At 59.4% G+C, this 13,347-nt stretch overlaps 6 protein-coding genes across 6 annotated transcripts; 2 read left to right on the top strand and 4 right to left on the bottom strand.

The window, feature by feature from the left end:
- Positions 1 to 420: 420 nt before the first annotated feature.
- Positions 421 to 1,131, bottom strand: WHR41_00526 (uncharacterized protein; the record flags this gene model as incomplete). Its single annotated transcript, XM_069369132.1, has 1 exon — positions 421 to 1,131. The coding sequence occupies one exon, from the start codon at positions 1,129 to 1,131 to the stop codon at positions 421 to 423; it is 711 nt and encodes a 236-aa protein (XP_069233842.1).
- A 1,049-nt stretch (positions 1,132 to 2,180) lies between these two features.
- Positions 2,181 to 3,380, bottom strand: WHR41_00525 (uncharacterized protein; the record flags this gene model as incomplete). Its single annotated transcript, XM_069369131.1, has 1 exon — positions 2,181 to 3,380. The coding sequence occupies one exon, from the start codon at positions 3,378 to 3,380 to the stop codon at positions 2,181 to 2,183; it is 1,200 nt and encodes a 399-aa protein (XP_069233839.1).
- A 218-nt stretch (positions 3,381 to 3,598) lies between these two features.
- WHR41_00524 (uncharacterized protein) lies at positions 3,599 to 7,521 on the bottom strand. Its single transcript, XM_069369130.1, has 2 exons — positions 4,668 to 7,521; positions 3,599 to 4,617 (listed from the first exon to the last, which is right to left on the bottom strand). The coding sequence occupies exons 1-2, from the start codon at positions 7,462 to 7,464 to the stop codon at positions 4,157 to 4,159; spliced, it is 3,258 nt and encodes a 1,085-aa protein (XP_069233532.1). The 5' UTR covers positions 7,465 to 7,521; the 3' UTR covers positions 3,599 to 4,156.
- A 333-nt stretch (positions 7,522 to 7,854) lies between these two features.
- WHR41_00523 (uncharacterized protein) lies at positions 7,855 to 9,141 on the top strand (the record flags this gene model as incomplete). Its single annotated transcript, XM_069369129.1, has 1 exon — positions 7,855 to 9,141. One exon carries the CDS (start codon positions 7,855 to 7,857, stop codon positions 9,139 to 9,141), a length of 1,287 nt encoding a protein of 428 aa, XP_069233845.1.
- Positions 9,142 to 9,568: 427 nt separating this feature from the next.
- WHR41_00522 (uncharacterized protein) lies at positions 9,569 to 10,816 on the bottom strand (the record flags this gene model as incomplete). The annotated part of the gene is made up of 1 exon (XM_069369128.1): positions 9,569 to 10,816. One exon carries the CDS (start codon positions 10,814 to 10,816, stop codon positions 9,569 to 9,571), a length of 1,248 nt encoding a protein of 415 aa, XP_069233533.1.
- Positions 10,817 to 12,352: 1,536 nt separating this feature from the next.
- WHR41_00521 (uncharacterized protein) lies at positions 12,353 to 13,243 on the top strand (the record flags this gene model as incomplete). Its single annotated transcript, XM_069369127.1, has 1 exon — positions 12,353 to 13,243. The coding sequence occupies one exon, from the start codon at positions 12,353 to 12,355 to the stop codon at positions 13,241 to 13,243; it is 891 nt and encodes a 296-aa protein (XP_069233843.1).
- Between the last annotated feature and the right edge of the window lie 104 nt (positions 13,244 to 13,347).

Here is a 13,347-nt window from a genome sequence, read left to right as displayed (position 1 = left end):
GGGTTCTCAGACAGCAATTGGTGAAACGATGTCAGCATAGAAATCGGGTCGTCTGATGCACATTTCTGATTACAAGAAGTGTAATTTGGTATTCATTCAAAAAGTATATCACCCGCAAAGAGCAATAGCGATACGAAATTCATTGATCCTCCAATTCGCATAAGACCAGACTCCAGACAGAATCCCTGCTGGTGTTCAAACACAGGCTGTCATATGTACAAGCTTCGCCTCGTTCGTTTCCGCCTTCTAGTCATACGAGGCCATGGTCGGCAAGCCTCCTCCTCGGTCGTCGTGTTGGATAGGCAACACCCATACGTATTAATTCGCAGGTAATAGACTTCTTGCCATCGCATAGTCAGGGAAGTCTAGCTGGTCGTGATACAGCGGCCGAGCCGCCTAAATGTGTGCAGTGGTTCCAATTTACAGAAGGGCGGCGAAGGCGAGACCAGCGGCACCGAGGAGGTGGCTGGGGAAGCCGGTCTCCTGGGCTCCGCTCGCGGCGTCAGACGACGCAGCGGCTCTCTGGCTCTCCTCCATTGCGGAAGCACGGCTGGCCTCTGCGCGGATACCGGTGTTGACGGGCTCGGTCCTGGCAGCGGCGGACGATGCGGCGGCGCGCTGGCTCTCCTCCATAGCAGATGCACGGCTGGCCTCAGCGCGGATGCCGGTGTTGGGCGGCTCAGTCCTGGCAGCGTCGGACGACGCGGCGGCGCGCTGGCTCTCCTCCATGGCGGAGGCACGGCTAGCCTCAGCACGGATGCCGGTGTTCGGGGGCTCGGTCCTCTGGGCATCGGCGGAAGCGGCAGAACGCTGGCTCTCCTCCATGGCAGACGCACGGCTGGCCTCAGCGCGAATGCCGGTGTTGGGCGGCTCGGTCCTGGCAGCGTCGGAGGAAGCGGCGGCGCGCTGGCTCTCCTCCATCGCGGACGCACGGCTGGCCTCGGCGCGGATGCCAGTGTTGGGCTTGTCGGTCCTCGCAGCGTCGGAGGAAGCGGCAGCGCGCTGGCTCTCCTCCATGGCAGAAGCACGGCTGACCTCAGCGTAGATACCGGTGAGGGTGTTGGAGGGCTCGGCCTCTTGGGCGACGGCGAAGGCGCCGGCGGCGAGGAGAAGGAGGGCGGAGTAGCGCATCTTGAGGGGATTGACTGGGTGGACGACGGCGGAGAGGTTGCGACGGACTGGTGATAGAGGGTTGGAGATTGACAGCAGTAGCACGCGACGGCGAGAGAGACGAGCGAGGTTCAGAATCTCCGCTGGAGTTTGTTGCCCGGCTGCGAGGCCCACTTTTTAGCCGTTGAATGATGTCGGGCTACGCCGGGCTTCCGCAGAAGCCAATGCCGGTCATCCGTTAGCCATTGGGCGAGAAGCGCATTAGCCTCTGGCCTGCATGCGTGGAGATCGGCCAGGGCGAAGAGCTTGGGGTTGGAAAAAGCCTCACGTTGAGTTGCTCGTGAGAGAAGTATTTCGTGATGCGTATTGATATGCCTTTCATCGACACTTCCTGCCTCGACTGCGGTGTTCGTTATACCAGCGGCAACTGGCGGTATCGCTCGTTCGGCACGGTGCGCCATTTTCGCCTCCACATCGGGCTAAACACCAAGCCTTGACCAGCGCCGTCGGTTGAAGTTCGTCATTTCTTCGAGTCGCCGAGGCCAGCATGCAGGTAATAAATCACGCGTTGGACCAAGTCGAAGTCTGCAGACAGCAGTGCGTGCGCATCCACACGTGCAGTCATGCAAGGGACTGATCTGATCTCAATTGACTTGAACGCGAACTATAATGCTTTTCGCAACGAGGTGGCCGGGCCTGCACCGGTTGTTTTCAAGACGCGATGTTCGCCAAGGTTGACGGTGACCCTATATTCATTTGAGCGGTATTGGATGCCAATGCAGACCGTTACGTTGAATCAACATAGGTACTCATGTATGTTCATCGATGTTGATAGACGGTCTCGTGCGTCCTACCTCAGCCTTCAGTGGATAAGGCTGATCGCAGTGAATCGGGTCAGACGTTAGGGTTGGGGTTGGGGTTGAACTTGGGGTCGAACTTGGGGTTAGCAGGGTTGAGCAACCACGTCTGTAACGAGCGTGGGACCCTTCACAATGTTTCCAATCCAAATTCAGACGTTTTCGCTTGATTCCGAGGAAATACTTGAAAATATGAGTACGATTCTAGAGCTGTCAATCGCTCAGCGATTGGTCCTGATCTTCGGCTGACTTCTTCTTCGAGTTTGGCTTGAGCCCCTTCACAAACAGCTCCGCTTTCTCATCCTCCAACGCTCCACTTCCCCTTAACCCATGAACGAAGTCATTCAATAACACCCCAGCTCTGCCGATCGACTCTCTGACATCAAGTTCAAAGTCATCGAACGCCTTCTGAAATGTGTTTGCGGAAACCTGTTGCGCCTCTCCCTCCGTAGGTGATGGTGGATTTGACGCGAGCGGACTAGGCGGCGGACCAGTACTGCGACGCTTCCGCCTCTTCGCGCTCGCAAGCAAGTCATCGAACGTCGGCTTCTTCGTCGTCTCCTGGGCCGCAGTCAAAGCCTGCCCATGCGCGTGAGCCTCTGATTCCGTCTCCGACACCTCCTCGATCGTCGCAGGAATGGACGAAAGCCCATCATAGCTCCTGCCAGGCCTCTCCAAATCCTTCGCCGCCGGCTCAGCGACCATCGTCGGCGGAGGCGGCGGCGGGGGCGGCGACACAACCGCAACAGCCACAGCCGCCTGCGACTGAACCTGCGTCTGGTGCGCGCCGAACTGCTTGCCCCACCGACACTCGCTCGGGTAGTCGCAAGTATTCCAGCAGTCCTTCTCCAGCCGCTTGAAAGCCTGCTCGCTCGCCGCGCCCTCCTCCATGAAAACGCCCCCGAACCAAGCCCCCTCGTCCGGCGCAAACAGCGGCCTAGGGACCGCGGTCGCGACGTCCTCGATCTTCTCGTCCCCCTCCACAACAGCGGTCAACGCCGCCGCCGCGCGCCTCTGCTCCCCGACATCCCGCCTCCACGCGCCCCACGCCTTCCAGCCCTGGTAGTCGAACTCGCTGGCGCAGGCGCGCGACTTGCGCGTGACTCTCAGCCCGGTCTTGCGGTCGCGCTTGGTGACGGGCGCGCCGGCGCAGAAGTAGTGGCCGTCGTCGAGGCAGCGGCGCGTCGTGCCGAGGTGGTAGATGCGCGAGCAGCAGTGGCACTGCCAGAGCCAGCGGAGGGGTTCTTGCGGTGGCGGGGGCGGTGAGAGGGGAGGTTGGGGGGCGGTGGTGGGTTTGGTTTGTGGGCGTGAGGGCGGTGGGGTGATGGGGAGTTGCGGGGTGAAGGGGGAGGTGGGGATTGAGAGGTGCGAGGAGCGGAAGGGGGTTGGGTTTACGCTTAGGCTGGAGCGCATTTTGGGTGCTGGGCTTTGGTGGTGAGGTTGACTTCGGTAGTGAGTTGGCTTGTTGGGGCTTTCGCGTTGTGATTGCTGATGGAGGACGAAAACCGGTCCCGTCTTCAATTCAACCCAGAGAGTGTCGTCGATTTTGTTGCTGAAAAGCTGTCTGTGATCACTCCAGGTGAGTCTGAACGAAGCACGAGTTGAAACCGATGGTGGTTGGGAAAGAACGATAGGCAAGAAACCGAGGTCATAGAATCTGTCATACTCGCGACACAATGCTATCCAACGCATAATCTCCTACAATCATGTTTGCTTGTATTTCCTCGCTTACCCACGTGGCTTTCTTTGTTAGTCCACGTTATGCCCGCACGTCACTGCTTTGTCCTGGCCTCGTGGCGAGGCCGGAGCTCAGTGCGTGTTTTGTGACTTCTTTGTCAGCAATCAAAAATTTGGAATGGCTCTCCAAATCTCCTCAAAGTAATGTCGAGGGTGGTCCAGGCCCTCGGGAATGCTTCATTGCTCATCTTCGTCGTGTCATTCGGCGCTAGTGGCGGGTACCGGGCAGATCACGTCGTGTAGGTCTCGACGAAGAAGACTGACCAAAGAGCTCGAACATCGTGAGGTTTCCAAACCCAATGGTCTTGAGCCTCCTGGCTCGGTCCATTCCGCAGATGTCGGGCAAGACCCATGGCGCCGGTACCTGATCCGACGGCGTGGTCGGAGAAGCGACATCTCGCCTAGCCTTTGTTCGCCCACGCGGCTCGTGCCACCTAAAAACAAAGGACGCCTCAGTGCGTAACGACCTTGACAGCCTGCAGCATGAGGCCGAACATCAAACCTCGGCTGACCTCAGGCAGCTGCAGGCAGTCGAAAACTTTACCCAGAGCCTCGCTGCTGGCCGCCGCGCCCATGACGCTGGACAGAGCCTGGGGCATGCCCTGCGTGACGAGGAGGTGGCGTGCGCGTTTCTGCAGTTCGTCCTTCTCGACTTCGGTCTTCGGCGGGTAGTCGCGCTCCCATGCCTTCATCTCCTCTTCGGTGGGGAGGGCGTTCTCACGGAGCTTGTAGACGTGGCCTGCGATGCCGGAGTCGGAGAGGTTGTTGTCGAGAGTTGACTCTTGCAGGAGCTTGCGGATATCCTCGAGTTGCGGATTGCCTGGGCGGAGGAGGTAGGTTTTGGCGGCAGCAAGCAGAGTTTTGCGAATCTGCCAGGCAGAGCTGAGAGTGTAGAGCTCATTGATCACGGCGACTGTATACTGTTAGCCTCTTGTCACGATGCTTGCAATGGCGTTCACTTACACATGAGCTCAACCGCCACAGAAGTCTCCTGCTCGTTCAACGGCGGCTTGCGTTTCTTCTCAGGCTTGACAGCAGGCTTAGGCGGTGCTGAACTAGCGGGCGTGGCTGGGGCCTCGTCAGACACCGCAGTCATCTGATCCAGCTTCGAGCGTTTCGTGTCCGTGCTGAGCCGAGCCATCTGCGAAGGCGACCCATAGTCGTCAGATATATCGGACGGCGGAGGCGGTAAGACGAAAGCCTCGTCGATGACAGGCGCAGTCTCTACAGGCGGTGTAGTAGGTGAGAACTGCCCAGGGACGGGCTCAGGCGGGCGGCTGCTGAAGTCAAAGCTAGACGATCCTGGAGAAGTCACATCATCGCCTCTCCCTCCAGTGCTCAGAGTAGTCGCTGAACTACCTTTGCGCTCTAGAGCGGAAGCCGGGAACGACGAAAGAGAGTCATGGCTTTTCCGTGAAGCTGTAGCGTGCGTCCAAGAGCCTTCAGAGGCGAGGGATATGCTGGAGTCACCGGTCTGCAGTCCAGATGGCGGAGTACTGGTACTCGTCCTGCTCATGCTCATGCTGGTTCTGCTCGGGCTTGCTTGCGATGGAGCGGCTTTCTTGCCGCTAACGAATCCAGCTACACCACCAAAGAGCGCCTTGCCACCCCCGGCAACACCACCTGCGACATCCTTCGGCGCTTTGGCAAGAACGTCGATCATGTTGCCACCGAGTTTACCGAACGCATCGGGTGTAGGCCAGCCAAACTTTCCGCGCTCGCCAGGTGATTTGGACAAAGCCTGCTCTTTCTCCAAGAAGCGCTTCATGCCCTCGCTTTCAGCCAGCGACTGGTAGCGCATGGCATTTTGCAGATAGCGCTCAAGCTGTTCACGCAGTGCAGGTTTCGTGTTGCCGCGCCACTTTGGCAGCTCTGAATTAGTGTCTGTGAATTTGGCGCCAGTGATGACGCTGATTCGACGAAGCACTTCGTGTAGGACCTCAAAATCAGTGTACTTCCTTGCGATCATCCATCCTGGGAATGCTGAGTTGGAAGGCTCGATCTGGATCATGTAGTCTATCATGGGCTTGCTCTTCATCGTATTCTTGTCGCCAGGAACGGAGTCGTCGTATAGAGAGATGATCGCGTTGTATAACGTGAGCTGCGGTCCTTCAGCTCGCGGGGTCCCCGCACCTTCAGCAGCAAGAGCTGTGGTTTGTTGCTTTGGCACCAGTTGATCGAAGCTTGTGAACGGCTGCTGCGTCGACGTCGGTCGAGCACTCTGCTCAGCCGTTTTGGGATCGACGGCAGCATCCTCACCCCAGGCAGAGGCTTCAGTCTCCTGGCGATCACGGTCGCTTTCACTCGAAGTAGGGGTAGGCGCCCCGTTGGTTGCGATCGCGTCCGACATGTCTTCGCTACTACTGAGAGCAGCTGCAGCCGGGTGATCGGCCTCCTCTTGCGCCCTCCGTCGGTCCTCTTCGATCATGAGCTGTGTCAACCTTCGAGCCTCCTTCATCGCGTCATCCATAGCTTCCTCTGCACGGCTCAGATTCCTTCTGTGCTCGGACGTCGGTACAGGATTCTGGTTCTCCTTCTTGCTGCCAGGCTTCTGAGCAGGCGTGGACTGGCCGCCTCCGTTCGGGTTGCTTTGGGGTTGTTTCGTGTCTGAACGTCCTTCAACACCAGCATCTACAATATCCATGACGCTCTTGGTGGTCTCCGATGCCTCCAAACCGTAAACGATCCATTCATTGATCCACTCCGGTCTTGAACACAAATTGATGGTCGACTTGAGCACAAGCTGAGACAACACTTCCTTGAGGAAGACATGTGTTGGCGGAAAAGCAAGGGCTTTAGGATCCAAGTAAGCCTTCAAGATATCTTCCGCGACCATGCTGAGTCTGTGGTCCTGATGGCGCTTGTCCAGAACGTGGGCAAGACTGCTGTCGGGCTTCAGGTGGAGGTACAGAGCAATGGCTTCATCGGCGGGTACTGTTGGGGAGGCATTGAGTGCGGTCGCCAGCTCGTTGAGGAAAACGATGATCAGACTGCTGGTGTTCGTGACAAGGTCGAGGAATGCGTCGGCCGGCCTCTTGCGCTCGAGATGGCCGGACAGAGACAGCATGAATGCCACGAGAGTATGCTTGCATTCAGATGGGAAGCTTTCTTCCCCAGGCAAGGTGGGACCGTACCAGTAGTGTACATAGTCCTTGATCACGGCGTTTGCAAAAGTGTCCAGCGCCGCGGCGGTCTCCGGCTCGAAGCGCGAGAAGTCCAGCTGGTGGTTGGCATTGAGCTTCGCTTCCTCCTTCTCGTCCTCTCCGGTATCCGCAGATAGTCGCAAGTCCAGCAGCCGTCTTGCGAGTTCGAGGCCCGTTTCCTTCTTCCGCTGTTGTTCCCGTCTCTTGATGCTCTCGTCCCGATCGTCTCCGCGGATGCCTTCCCATGATGCATGAAGTACCACACCACCAGCGACACCGATAATCACCAAGCCCACGCGACCGAAGACAAAGTATGTCGAAGCTCCCAAGCCCGCAAGACAGGCCCCTAGGGTTTCATTGCTCGCGTGGGCGAGGAAGTGTAGAGTCCGGTCCGTGAGAGTTTGCAAGAGAGATGTCTGGTTCGTCTGGTTCGTCTGACTCGACTGCTTCTCCTCGTCCGTTCGTTCAGCCTCTCCTCCGGCTCGTGCTTTTGTAGCGTCTCCGTCGTCGTTGATAGGCGTGGGGTGCTCGGTCTCGCCTTGGCTGGCAGGCGGCTGCTGCGCGGGATGGCCGTCGCTCCCATCAAGGGCGGCCTCCTCGCGCCTCGTCTCGTCCATACTAGAGTGACGGTCTCGGATTGAGCACCATGGCCAGATTAGGTACCAGAAGCGATTCCAGGCGCGGGCTCTGCCCCTCAAGTATTGTGCGCGGGCGTTCGCTGCGCGGCCCTAGCTTCGCCTTTAGGGGAGTGAATGCGTACGACTGCCCCAGATTTGATCGGCAGGCGAGCGCCCGCGCTCCCGTGAGCCACAGCCGCAGCACAAAGGCCGGGCTTTTCGCCGCCACTACGCCGCATTGAGTCACATATGAGGAGAAACATATCGATAATAAAAACAGAATTGGAAAGTCTGGCACAGGGAAACATTTCTGGACGGACGCAGGCCTCACTCGGTGACAACACTCTCACACGGAAATTAAACCCGCCCTCAGGGCAATCACATCCAACAATGTCTGCCCTCGCCCAGACGCCGCAGGAAAAACTGCAGCTCATCACGAGCAACCTGCAAGAAGTCCTCAACCCGGAGATCATCGAAGAGATCCTCACCAACAATGAACGCCCCCTCAAAATCTACTGGGGCACCGCGACGACCGGCAAACCGCACTGCGGCTACTTCGTGCCCATGCTGAAGATCGCCGAGTTCCTCGCGGCGGGCTGCGAAGTCACGGTGCTCCTCGCCGACGTGCACGGCTTCCTCGACAACCTCAAGGCGCCCATCGAGCTGGTCAAGGAGCGCGTCGGCTACTACCGCTACGCCATCACGGAGGCCATGCGCGCCGTCAACGTCGACGTCTCGCGCCTGAAGTTCGTCACGGGCTCCGACTACCAGACCCGCGGCAGCGCCGCCGGCGACCCCTTCGCCGGCTACCCCTTCGACCTCCTGCGCCTGTCGACCTCCGTCTCCGGCCACGACGCCACCAAGGCCGGCTCCGAGGTCGTCAAGCAGGTCGAGGCGCCGCCCCTGTCCTCGCAGATCTACCCCGTCATGCAGGCGCTCGACGAGGAGTACCTGGGCGTCGACGCGCAGTTCGGCGGCGTCGACCAGCGCAAGATCTTCACGCTGGCGGCCGAGTGCCTGCCGCGCATCGGCTACCGCAAGCGCGCGCACCTCATGAACCCGCTCATCCCGGGCCTGCAGGAGGGCGGCAAGATGAGCTCCTCCGACCCGGACTCCAAGGTCGACCTGCTCGACAAGCCCGAGGTGGTGAAGAAGAAGCTCAAGAAGGCCTTCTGCCCGCCCCGCCAGGTCGACGGCAACGGCGTCATCTCCTTCGTCGAGTACGTCCTGCTGCCGGCCTCCGCGCTCAAGAACACCGAGAGGCCCGGCGAGCCGCGCTTCGTGGTGCCGCGGCGCGACGCCGAGCCGCTGGTGTACTCCGGCATCGAGAAGATCAAGGAGGACTTCGCGGCGGACGTGCTGCAGCCGCAGGCGCTGAAGCCGGCGGTCACGGACGCGCTGCTGGAGATCCTGGAGCCGATCCAGAGGGTCTTCGAGGCGTCGAAGGAGTGGCAGGAGGTCGAGGCGAGGGGCTACCCGCCGCCGCCGGCGCCGGAGAAGAAGAAGAAAAAGGAGAAGAACCTGGGCTCGAGGTTCCCGGGCGCCAAGGGCGGTGAGCCGGCGGCGGTGGCGAGCGGTGAGGTTGAGGCGAAGGCGGACGGGCACCTGGAGGGCAAGGATGCGGAGGCGATCGCTGTTGGGAGGTCGAAGGAGGAGGCTACGGGTGGTTCGGCATGAGGTAGCCTATGCTTGAAGATTGAAGACGTGATGAAATTACGGTGACGAATGGTCAATAGAGAGAAAAAGTCGCGATGCATTTTAGCCAGCTAAAATTTACACTACAGCGCTCGAAGCGCGAATCAATCCCGAGCATTTGATTTTTCCCAAGCCATGCGCTCATTACTGGTTTTTGTACCCGCTCTGGAAAACGCCTGCAAATGCCAATGCCATCCTTTGTGCTTGTGCTGTTCAGTGGTTGTCATGAAAAACTGCAAGCTTCTGCGCTTGAACTCCATGGTCGTATAAAAGACCATCGCAAGGTACGAAAGAAAAAGAAAGGAAGAGCCAGTCGTGAAATGCATGTCGAAAAACATGCATGTGCAAGGAACTCGTCTCAAAGAAAAAAAGCCAAGACCGAAAAAAAAAGTCGAGCTGCCAAGGATCCTCACTGGACGAGGAAGAGCTTCTTTTTCCTCACCATGGACTCGAAGCACATCTGTACCACGCCGTTCGACTGCTTCGAGCGAGAGTGATACGTGCTGTGAGGGGCCCAGACAGGGTGCTTGACGAACATGACATCGTCCGCGCGGATCCGGGTGAGCAGGTCGAGGAAATGGTCGTTTGGGTAGTACACGTCCAGCGTCTTGCGGCCCTGGAAGTTCATGTAGAAGCGCTCGAGGGTGCCGTGTGTAGCCAGATGGCGAAGGACAGAGTGAAGGTTCTCGTCGTGTACGAAGCGACGCTCTTCTGCGTTGTGCATCTGCGGGTTCAACGACGGCTGCGCATCCTCGAACAGCATCGTCACATGGCGGATGAAGCTGGTGTTGCTCGGTCCGATCATCTTGAGGAACTTGCGGACCGGTTTGAAGCCCAGCTCACCCCAGTCCGCGGCCCAGATGGGACCGTAGCGGCGGCTCTGGCGCTGGAAGAAGAATTCGTTCTCCGAGTAGAGGATGCTGCGGCCTTCATCGTAGACCTGGCGGCAGGTACGCAGGAAGGCGGAAGAACGTTGGAAATTCCTGTTGGGGCAACCAAAGTCGAAGCGAGCAGGAGAAACGAACGCCAGACGGTAGACCTCGTTCCGGAGTTCTGCAGGCAGATCCAGGAAGCCAGCCCTTGTGGTGCGCGAAGGTGCCCTGCTAGCAGAGGGACTACCTGAGCCAGACTTCAATGAGCGACCACGGGTTTTGGCACGTTTTGGAGAGGGTTCTGAAACATTGGGCGTGGCATTGATGGTGGGTTGTTGACCTAGGTACGGGTTGAGGTCAATGTTGAAGACGATTTGGCGTTCGGGACCGGCAGGCACGTTGAGGGTGAGCTGTATGGGAGGCAGTTGCTCAATCGACTGTGTGGGGCGGTTGCGCAAGGCAGCGGCGTTGCCATAGTCGGACATCATTGCGTCGCCCTCGGAGTCGGTTATTGACGCTTCAGACATGGGTGGCGAGGGCGAACGCTTGCGCTTGCGAGTCTTGACGACCATGATGCCTTCGTCGTCGTCGGTGACATCCTGGGCGGAGTCGCTGTGGTCGGTGTCGACTTCACTGATGGCGACGGCGGAGTCGACGAAGGGCGACGCGGCCTTGCCGGCACTGCGGCGGATGGGACGGCCGGTCTTGGTATTGTACGCAACGGCAGGCTGGATCGGAGCCGGCACGGGGCCGGCGGGCGGTTGTGACCTCACTCGCTGGGGCATGTTGGTGTCGAGGGCGATGGCACTGGTGAAGACGGGTGTGGTGGGAGAGGGAGGAGAGAGATTGGAAGAGACGGCGGGCAAGAAAGGACAGAGGGAGGGCGCACTCGGCGAGGGTTCAGAAAAGGCTCGTCAAGGGTGAGCTTAACTGGAGATGACGACGAGTAGGCACGGAGGGTCGTCGCGGGGGGGGGCAGGCGCAACCTTCACGGCGTGGGCTTCGCGTGAGCGGCATCCGCAGCGGCAGCCGGCGCGGAGTGTGCAGACTCAGCAGAGAGCGTGAAGGCGCCGGGCGCGGCTAGGGTGCCACGAGGAGCGCAATGGCAATGGATTAAGGCGGCGGTATAGGGAGCGTGCGCTGCTGAAGGACCCCGACGCCGCCATATGTGCGCATTTTATCGGTGGGCCGGCGGGCTTTGGCTCTGGCAAGCGCGGGCGGGAAGGGCTGGCGGGCGGCAGGTCGCAGCGGTTTGCAGGCCTGCAGACGATTCAGGCGCCACGGCCGAGGCGCGATGGATGGCACGCTGGGCTCAGTGGGCTGCCCAGCGATGGGCGCCGGATTTTCCACGGCCACCGACCACGACCTGCAGCCTGCAGCAAAGGTTCTGCCGGCCGCCGTGGCCTTCGTAGGTACTTGCCTTAGGTTGCCCGCACGCTCGCTGCCGAAAAACAACCTTGACCCTGCAGCGCCGGGCGAGCACGCCCTCACGCCCTCATGCTCTCCGCCGCCACCACCACCGCCATCATCGGCGTCTTACTTTTGCCAGCAGTAGCAGTACCTACGTATGATTGAGTGACGTGCGTGAGGCGCCCTGCCTCTCTGCCGCCCGCCGGGCAGACATCCATCTCGCCTGCCCTGCCAGAGCCGCGGCCGTTGCGAAGCCACCATTCCGCCGGCTCACGGCGTCCCATCCCAAGGGTCGACGTCCACGCGTGCCGTCCTATCACAGACCGGCACATATACACAACGGATGTCCATTCAGAAGATCTCATATTGCCCCTCATAAAGGTGGTGAGTGGGCCCGGGACATGGCAGCATCATCCACGCCACCCGGCGTGAGCCAGGCGGGTGAAGCTCTCTGCCGCAAGAGCCGTCTCATCGCTATGGATTTAGTTGTGTAAGGAAAGGAACACGGAGCAGAGGCAGCGCGCACGCGAGAGAAGAATCGCCCGCCAGCCCGTCCCCCGAGCTCAGGCTCCGGCGGCGGCTGCAGCTCGGCAGCTGCCGACACTCTCCCTCTCCCTCCCGCCACCCGCCGCGCTCTAAGAAAAGTACATAGCAGGCCGATCCAACCCCCACCGAGGCATGTGTCCGGCCGTCGACTTTTGGAACCTTTGAAACATCCTGCGCACGCGCTCCTCCAGCCGTTGCCCTTCGTACCCCTCGTACGGCGTTGCGCGTCGTTGTCTGGCTCGTGGCTCTGAGACATGCGCCTTGCACGTGCTCATCGGTGAGACGGACCGCACCCACTTCACCTTTCCCGACAGCCTTTCGCGCGAGCCTCATCCTTCAACCCGTGACACCTCGGCCAAGCAAACATGGGTTCCCGCTATGGCACCATCATCATGGGCCCCGCCGGCGCCGGCAAGACGACCTTCTGCTCTAGTCTCATCCAGCATCTGAAGAACAACCGCCGTTCGTGCTTCTACGTCAACCTCGACCCCGCCGCCGAAGAATTCGCATTCGAGCCCGATGTCGACATCAAGGACCTCATCACCCTTGAGGATGTCATGGAGGAGCTGCACCTGGGCCCGAACGGCGGACTGATCTACTGCTTTGAGTTTCTCATGGAGAATCTAGACTTCCTGACCGATCCGCTTGAAGAGGTCTCAGACGAGTACCTGATCATCATCGACATGCCCGGCCAGATCGAGCTCTACAGCCACGTACCCGTCGTGCCGAACCTCCTCAAAGCCCTTACCCGCGGCAGCTTAAACATCAGCATGTGCGCTGCCTACCTTCTCGAAAGCACTTTCATCGTCGACCGCGCAAAATTCTTCTCTGGCACGCTGAGTGCAATGAGTGCGATGCTCATGCTCGAGCTGCCTCATGTTAACATCCTCAGTAAGATGGATCTGGTGAAAGGACAAGTCGCGAGGAGAGATCTCAAGCGCTTCATCGAGGCAGACATTGGACTGCTGCAAGATGCGCCGGAGAGCGGTCTGATGTACGATCACAAAGAGAAGTTTGACGCTGGAATTCAAGAGGATGTCACGGATGGACGGGACTTTGCAAATCTAAACCGTGCTGTTGGACATCTGATCGACGAATTCAGCTTGGTGTCTTTCCTGAAATTGGACGCGCAAGACGAGGACAGCATCGGCGCCGTCCTCAGCTACATCGATGACGCTATCCAGTTCCACGAAGCTCAGGAGCCAAAGGAACCGAACGACGCCGTGGAGGAGACCGAGATGGATGGGATGGGCTGAGGAAATAGAGGAGGCCCCTTGGCCAGAACGACCCAGCCAGGACCGAGTCGTGCTTTTGCTCGGAGAAAAACCTGCCTTGGAAACCCACATGTGCGACCTGGCGC

This window comes from Cladosporium halotolerans, assembly GCF_011745625.1.
Source record: "Cladosporium halotolerans strain TM138-S3 chromosome Unknown Sca2, whole genome shotgun sequence".
In the NCBI taxonomy this organism is placed as follows: Eukaryota; Fungi; Ascomycota; class Dothideomycetes; order Cladosporiales; family Cladosporiaceae; genus Cladosporium; species Cladosporium halotolerans.
The sequence above is the reverse complement of the archived record's forward strand: the minus strand, read 5'-3'. Positions and strand labels throughout refer to the sequence as shown.

Bases quoted from the DNA above. Each gene is read 5' to 3' on its own strand.
- WHR41_00524 (XM_069369130.1), bottom strand. From the start codon at position 7,464: ATGGACGAGACGAGGCGCGAGGAGGCCGCCCTTGATGGGAGCGACGGC. The intron at 4,618-4,667 runs GTAAGTGAACGC...AACAGTATACAG, and splicing joins TGTGGCGGTTGAGCTCATGT to TCGCCGTGATCAATGAGCTC.